This window comes from Triticum aestivum, chromosome 7A (genome assembly GCF_018294505.1).
Source record: "Triticum aestivum cultivar Chinese Spring chromosome 7A, IWGSC CS RefSeq v2.1, whole genome shotgun sequence".
Lineage (NCBI taxonomy): Eukaryota > Viridiplantae > Streptophyta > Magnoliopsida > Poales > Poaceae > Triticum > Triticum aestivum.
This window is the reverse complement of record NC_057812.1, coordinates 65,093,196-65,100,847: the sequence shown is the minus strand read 5'-3', so window position 1 is coordinate 65,100,847 and position 7,652 is coordinate 65,093,196. Positions and strand designations below refer to the sequence as shown.

At 46.5% G+C, this 7,652-nt stretch overlaps 1 protein-coding gene across 1 annotated transcript; it reads right to left on the bottom strand.

Annotated features, from left to right (window-relative positions):
* Positions 1 to 4,458: 4,458 nt before the first annotated feature.
* LOC123153021 (uncharacterized) lies at positions 4,459 to 6,235 on the bottom strand. Its single transcript, XM_044572347.1, has 3 exons — positions 6,131 to 6,235; positions 4,979 to 5,154; positions 4,459 to 4,888 (listed from the first exon to the last, which is right to left on the bottom strand). The coding sequence occupies exons 1-3, from the start codon at positions 6,233 to 6,235 to the stop codon at positions 4,630 to 4,632; spliced, it is 540 nt and encodes a 179-aa protein (XP_044428282.1). The 3' UTR covers positions 4,459 to 4,629.
* Positions 6,236 to 7,652: the final 1,417 nt, after the last annotated feature.

Here is a 7,652-nt window from a genome sequence, read left to right as displayed (position 1 = left end):
CGGGAGGCGGACAGAGGCGATGTGGGCGCGGGGCGCGGACCAACGGCATGGCGACACGTGGCGGCGGGGTGGAGATTCGTACGTGTCCGTCAGCTAGGGGAGTTTGTCCGGCGGGCGACGATGATGATTTGTATCTAGGTTTTCGGGAGAAAAGAGAAGGAGAAATTCGGGGGTGTCTTTAAATAGGCATAGAGGGAGCTAGGAGAGTCCAAATGAGGTGCGGTTTTCGACCAGGCGATCATGATCAAACGATCTAGAAGATGGAGAAGGCTTAGGTGGGTTTGGGGCCAAATTGGAGGGGTGTTGGGCTGCAACACACATGAGGCCTTCTCGGTCCCTCGGTTAACCGTTGGAGTATCAAACGAAGTCCAAATGGTACGAAACTTGACAGGCGGCCTACCGGTAGTAAACCAAGGCCGCTTGGCAAGTCTCGGTCCAATCCGGAAATGTTTAATCCTCAGACACGAAAGAAAGCTAGAAATGGCCACCGGAGGAGAACGAAGCGCCGGAATGCAAAATGGATAACGGGGAAAATGCTCGAATGCATGAGATGAACACGTATGCAAATGCAATGCACATGATGACATGATATGAGATGCACGACAATGACAACAACACACGGAGACAGAAACCCGAACCCGAGAAAATAAATTAACTTGAAGCCGGAAACGGCAAGAGTTGGAGTACAAATTGGGAAAGTTACATCCGGGGTGTTACATCGGATCTATCCAAGCAATGGTGGGGGGAGGCGCTAATGACTGCGTCTCATGTCCTAAACCGAGTTCCCACAAAGCATAAGACCATGACTCCATTTGAGGAATGGGAAAGGAAAAGGTTGAAACTCTCTTACCTACGTACTTGGGGTTGTTTGGCGAAAGTCAATATATCAATTCCCAAGAAGCGCAAGCTTGGACCAAAAACCGTGGATTGTGTTCTTTTGGGCTATGCTTTTCATAGCATCGGCTATAGATTTTTGATAATAAAATCTGAGGTATCCGACATGCATGTTGGTACGATTATGGAATCAAATGATGCAACTTTCTTTGAGGACATATTCCCTATGAAGGATATGTCGAGTTCATCAAATCAGGAGATACCTACTCCATCTAGTGAGGAATTCACTGTAATTCCTGAACCCACCATTGCGATGGAACACGTTGAGAATCCTGTTGAGGGTAACAATGGAACTCCTATGAGGAGTAAGAGACAGAGGACCGCAAAGTCTTTTGGTGATGATTTCATTGTGTACCTCGTGGATGACACACCCAGGACTATTTCAGAAGCCTATGCATCTCCTGATGCTGACTACTGGAAGGAAGCTGTATGTAGCGAGATGGATTCCATCTTAGCTAACGGTACCTGGGAGATCACTGACCGTCCTTATGGGTGCAAACCTGTAGGATGTAAGTGGGTGTTCAAGAAGAAGCTTAGACCTGATGGTATGATTGAAAAGTATAAGGTACGGCTTATGGCCAAGGGTTATACCCAGAAAGAAGGTGAAGACTTCTTTGATACTTACTCACCCATGGCTAGACTGACCACAATTCGGGTGCTACTATCACTGGCTGCCTCACATGGTCTTCTCGTTCATCAAATGGACATTAAGACGGCTTTCCTCAATGGAGAGTTGAAGGAGGAAATTTACATGGATCGGCCAGATGGTTTTGTAGTACCTGGTCAAGAAGGAAAGGTGTGCAAGTTATTAAAGTCTTTATATGGCCTTAAACAAGCTCCTAAGGAGTGGCATGAGAAGTTCGAAAGAACATTAACTGCTGCCGGCTTTGTAGTAAACGATGGTGACAAGTGTGTGTAATATCGCTATGGTGGGGGCGAAGGAGTTATTCTTTGTCTGTATGTCAACGACATATTGATCTTTGGAACCAAACTTGATTTAATCAAGGAGGTTAAGGATTTCTTATCTCGCTGTTTTGAGATGAAGGATCTAGGAGTAGCTGATGTTATCTTAAACATCAAGTTGTTGAGAGATGAGAATGGTGGGATCACACTGCTTCAGTCTCATTATGTGGAAAAGGTCTTGAGTCGTTTTGGGTATAGCGACTGCACGCCTTCTCCAACTCCATATGATGCTAGTGTGTTGCTTCGAAAGAATCGACGGATTGCTAGAGATCAACTGATGTATTCTCATATTATTGGCTCGCTTATGTATTTGGCGAGTGCCACGAGGCCTGACATCTCTTTTGCTGTGAGCAAGCTGAGTCGGTTTGTGTCAAAACCGGGAGATGATCATTGGCATGCGCTTGAGAGAGTTATGCGCTATTTGAAAGGCACCGCGAGCTATGGGATTCACTACACCGGGTATCCAAGGGTACTGGAGGGTTATAGTGACTCAAACTGGATATCTGATGCTGATGAGATTAAGGCCACAAGTGGTTATGTTTTTACACTTGGTGGTGGCGCTGTTTCCTGGAAGTCTTGCAAGCAGACCATCTTAACAAGGTCAACTATGGAAGCAGAACTCACAGCATTAGACACTGCCACTGTTGAAGCAGAGTGGCTTCATGAACTCTTGATGGACTTACCTATGGTTGAAAAACCAATACCCCCTATCCTGATGAACTGTGATAATCAAACTGTGATCGTCAAGATAAACAGTTCTAAGGACAATATGAAGTCCTCAAGGCATGTGAAGAGGAGACTAAAATCTGTCAGAAAATTGAGGAACTCCGGAGTTATTACGTTGGATTATATCTAAACGTCGAAAAACTTGGCAGATCCCTTCACAAAGGGTCTATCACGTAATGTGATAGATAATGCATCGATGGAGATGGGTTTGAGACCCACCGCATGAGTTGTCCATAGTGATAAACCACTCTATGTGATCGAAGATCCCATGAAGTAGAAGTGGGAGACAAGCTGTTGGTCAGCTGGGAGGAGAGTATCCCTATATTAATTATCCCACTCCGTGAAGATGCAATACTCTCCTGATCTGCATGGCAGGTTGATACTTATCTTAATGTGTTCCAAGTGGCTTATTCGGGTAAGCAGAGATGTTGTCCTGCAGAACATCTTCTGAGGAACACACCTATATGAATTTGACTGTTAACATCGCAGTCTGTGAGAATTGGGTGTTCTCTAATAAATTCATGAAAGGCCCTGGAGTATGACGTATACGCTCCACCCGCGGGGAAGCCTTGCGGCAGCCCAGTATCGGTCAAAAATTTGTGTGAAACTAGTTTCACAGAAAACTTGTAGTTCAAGGCATAGTCCACTACTCAAGTTGTGATCTAGTATAGCATAAATTTTTAAGTGGAAGTTCAACTTCACAGTCTCCACTAAGCACCGATATATAAAACAATGTTTTGGAACTAAATGATGAGATGTGCCAATGAGACTTTGTGGGGGATTGTTGGAATTTTGCTAGTAGGCCTTTGGCCCAAGGCCCAACTAAAATTCTGAAATTCTCTTGGCCCATTCATGCACACATATGAGTGGAGTGAGTGAGGCTAAAGTTTAGTCCCACCCCGAAAGTTGAGAGAGAGTTGCACCTTTTTATAAGGTGAGCTCTTCTACCACTTGTATGAGCATGAGAAGAAGAGACCTACACGCGCGCTCCTCCTCCTCGCTCGCCTCGTCACGCCACGCCACGCCACGCCACGCCTCGCCACGACGCGCCGCGGGTTGCGGGATTGAGCCGAGCCAAGGACAGAGCTATGCACATTGTCTATATCTTTGCTGCATGGGAAAATTAATGAGTCATTAATTAATAATTAACGGACGTTTCCGATTCTTTTGGATCATGACGACTCGGACGTGGGGTTTACTCCCACGACCTACCCGGCCCGCACTATATAGTTAGGCAGACGTCTACCCTAGCCGCCGCCGCTTCGTATGGTTTCTCATCACCGTTCCAGATCATTGCGCCGCCAAGCATGTCTTCTCCATCCCTCCTTCCGGCGTGCACCGCGAGAAGGGACAGCAGGCCTCCAGAACCCCGCCTCTCGTGATCCTATACGGGAGAGGGGCGATCAAGTTTTTGGGGAGCGCACTCGCGCGACTGCTGGCAGCGACGACTTCGCGAACGACGACTTCTTCCCCGACCTCGGCAACCTCGTCCTCGACGACATGGGCGACAACGTCAACGCCGGCGGTGCTGCACCCGCTGCACCGTATGTGATTCTATCCTTTCTGTTCGAGATCGTGGTAGAATTCATGCTTCTAGTATGTGCCCTAGATGTGATATGTTCATCTGCTATGCTAGTTCGCATGATTAGTTTAATCTCTGCTGCTGTGGTCATGATTTATCTTCTGTTTATTCGGATTAAATCTCGTAGTAATTTGCTTTCCAACACGTTCCAGTTCAGCAAAATGCAGTCATGTTCAGGCGCGGGGAAACCAGAGTGACACACATACCAAACGAGCAGATGAACTTAACTTGATTCAGACTAAGCAGAGATAAAAGGCACACAACAGCAGGGCAGCAAACCCCAAGGACTCGACAGAATTGACCCAGAACCTTAACACGCTACCGCGGGCACTACAAACAGCACGGAGGCCTGGAACTGAAGCAGCACTGCAGCAGAACAACCACAAGAGGCATGCACACAACGATACAGCGAGACAGACAAAAACAAGATCATTCCAGGACCATATCCAGCAGCAATCGCTCAATCAATATGAACTACAAAGCACCGACTCATCTAATCGAACCGAAATCCATGGGAAACGGACCCAAAATCGGTCATCCATCTGCTCCGGCTGGCGGCGCACGCGCGTCGCGCCCGAGGGGGGACCGGGGGAGGCGGAGGAGAGGATGGTGCGCTTACCCACGCGGGCGGGGCGGCGGAGGAGGAGCGGGTGGTGAGCGAAGCGCGCGCCGTCGACCTCTTCAACGTCGCCGGAGCGGAGGACGGAATGGGTGCCTGCCTGCCTGCGCGCGCCCGAGCGACATGGTGAGACGTTAGCGAGCGCCGAGCGAGGAGGGAGGGAGGGGGGACGGCACGCGCGGGACGGGACTGACCTCCGACGCAGCAGCCGCCGCCGATGCTCGCCGGTGCCGGCAGCGGCAGGAGTCGCGCCGCGCCCGTGAGTCCGCGACGCGAAGCAAGGGGAAGGAGAAAGCGGTGCAGTGCTCGGGCTCGGGGTTAGTATGTCGCCCGTGGATTGCGGGTTCTGGACGAAGGCCCGGTTCGGGAGCTTAAGGAGGTAAGAAGGAAGATGTTTTTCTTTTAAGCAATAGAGAAGGTGGGTGAGATAAGGGGATGGGAGGTTCGAAAAGTTACTTTGACTCGTGATCACTAGTCTACTGAGCCCGTTATTCAAAAAAAAAAGAACCACATTTTGCAATTTTTTAAAACTCTGTGGATGGATTCAATGATGCATGCTACAAAAATGAAATATCACAATGTGAAATTCTTTTATTATGGGCTACCAAAAAAAGACAAAATCTGTATATTTTGAAGATTTGAAAGCGTGTATACTCAAATCCACACGTCTGTCATTTTCATGTAGCTTTGAGTATAAAGGTTTCCAAATTGAGATTTTGCGTGTTTGTGGGATACGTCGGTGATAGCATGCAAGATTTTTTTTCCAGATTCTTGTAAACTTGAAAGATTGATTTTGATATTTTTTTTAAATGGAGAGACCATTGGAGCTCGCGAGTCAGAAATATCCACTATGGGAAGCAAGATTTTACTTTCTCATCATGGCATAACTCGTTTAGTACGTTGGCTGGGTTATATCATCTACGCATCATGACTGGGGCCACACACAACAACAACACCCTCCTCTCCCTTACACGCAGGTCCCACTCATCTTCCTTCTAATTTGCGAGAACATCATCAATTGTAGGTACATGTGTGACACCCTCTCCTCCTTGAAACGATTATCCCTCCCGGATTTGCGCCAATAAAAAGCGATGGTGTAGCCCTTCGTACTCCCCCCACATCGCGGAGTCATGTGGTAGAGGCCACAATTGTACCCGGATCTACACCACTGCCTTTTTACCCTTTTTTATGAGGTAGTCATCCAGGATATAAGCGGGGAACAGAGGCACCAGTGTAAGGCCATTGGGTGGCTGCAGCTCAAAGAAGACGCGCCTATAGCTTAGCGATGAACGGCTTGATCTGGGACACATGGAAGACCGGTGGCAACTCCAACCTGTAAGGCTAACATGCTCTGCAATCTTGAAAGGTCCAAAGAACTTGAAGGAGATCTTTAGGCATGTACGTTTGACCATAGTGGACTGGGCATGCATTTTGAGCTTGAGGAGGACCATCTCATGCACATAAAAGTTGGCGCTTGGTGCGACTGTGATCAAGAAAGTGCATGTAGCCCCATGTGTGGTTTTGATAATTAATGACCATTTTTATGAACTAGTGTTTTATTGAGTTATATGTGGAGGATTTTTTTTTCATAGGCAACACTTGAAGACCATGTGGTGGCTTCAAGGTTGAAACAGAAGAAAGTGTAGAAGAGTTCTTATGTGGAACTCAAATGAAGCATGCTCTACCTTATATGTTAGGCTATGAAGGATCAAGATCTTGAGAAGTTGATTACAAGAAAAAAAATCAAGATATGGATCTAAGTTGAGGTCATGATGTGATACCCATGTTGCCCTCAAACATCACCTCCTTAAGTTCAACTACGTCACCGACTACTTCAACAACGTCCATTGGCCCCTTGACAAGAGCTAAAGCTTACGAGCCAAGGTGATTCTATTCCTGAACACGTGTGACTTTTCACTATGTATGAATGGCTTGTTAACTCAAGTGGATACATATGTGTACTTAGGTATCCACAAGAACCACTACAGGTGACGGTGGAGGCTGAAACCGAGGGAGGAAAAGAAAAGCCCAAGAAAAAAGACGGAAAAGTCACTGCAAGCAGCGCGAACAAACCGCAAATAAAGCACGAACTATTCTTTCCTCCCACGTCTCGCGCCTTCCCTCTCCTCCCATGTCCAAAGCTCCTTTGCATGAAACCTTCCCTCTCCTCCCACGCCCCCACCACGTCCAAATCTAGCGCTCGTCGACCCCACCCCCTCTCGTCCACGACAACGTTTGGAAATGGTTTGAAATGAACATTAGTCTACTATGATTATACTTGTTTTCTGTATTTTTCAGTTTTTTGGGTTGTTCAAATTTGAACAAATTTTGATAAAAGTTCGAAATCTTGTTTTCTCTCTGCTCCTTGTTCAAAATTGGCTGAAATTTGAACATTAAACTTTTTTAACAGAAAGACTGTAAGGGAGGCCCCTATAGTAAAATTGATGCAACAAAGCCAAATTCTAAGTACCATGCCTTGAACCTAGGTGGGTGGAAAGACATCATCCCCTTTCCACCACTAGGTTATGCTTTAGTATGTTGAACAGTAGACTATTATGATTATACTTGTCTTTTTGTAACGTTCAGAATTTTTCTAGGCAGGTTAGCTTTTGGTCACTTTTTTGGCATTCATACAAGATTACATGGGCTACTAACATTTTGTTTTGTTTTCATATCTTCTATACCTTCACATTTTTATCATATGATAAAGATACATCATAAAATTAAATGTATGCCATTTTGTCTAGAGACGAAGCAAAGATGAGACAGATGATCAATTGCAATCTAAGGTGAGGCATTTTTGCCCAAACAGAGTAAGGATGGGGAAATGATGGTAGCTCCTATATGGCGCTGAAGGAAATATGCCCT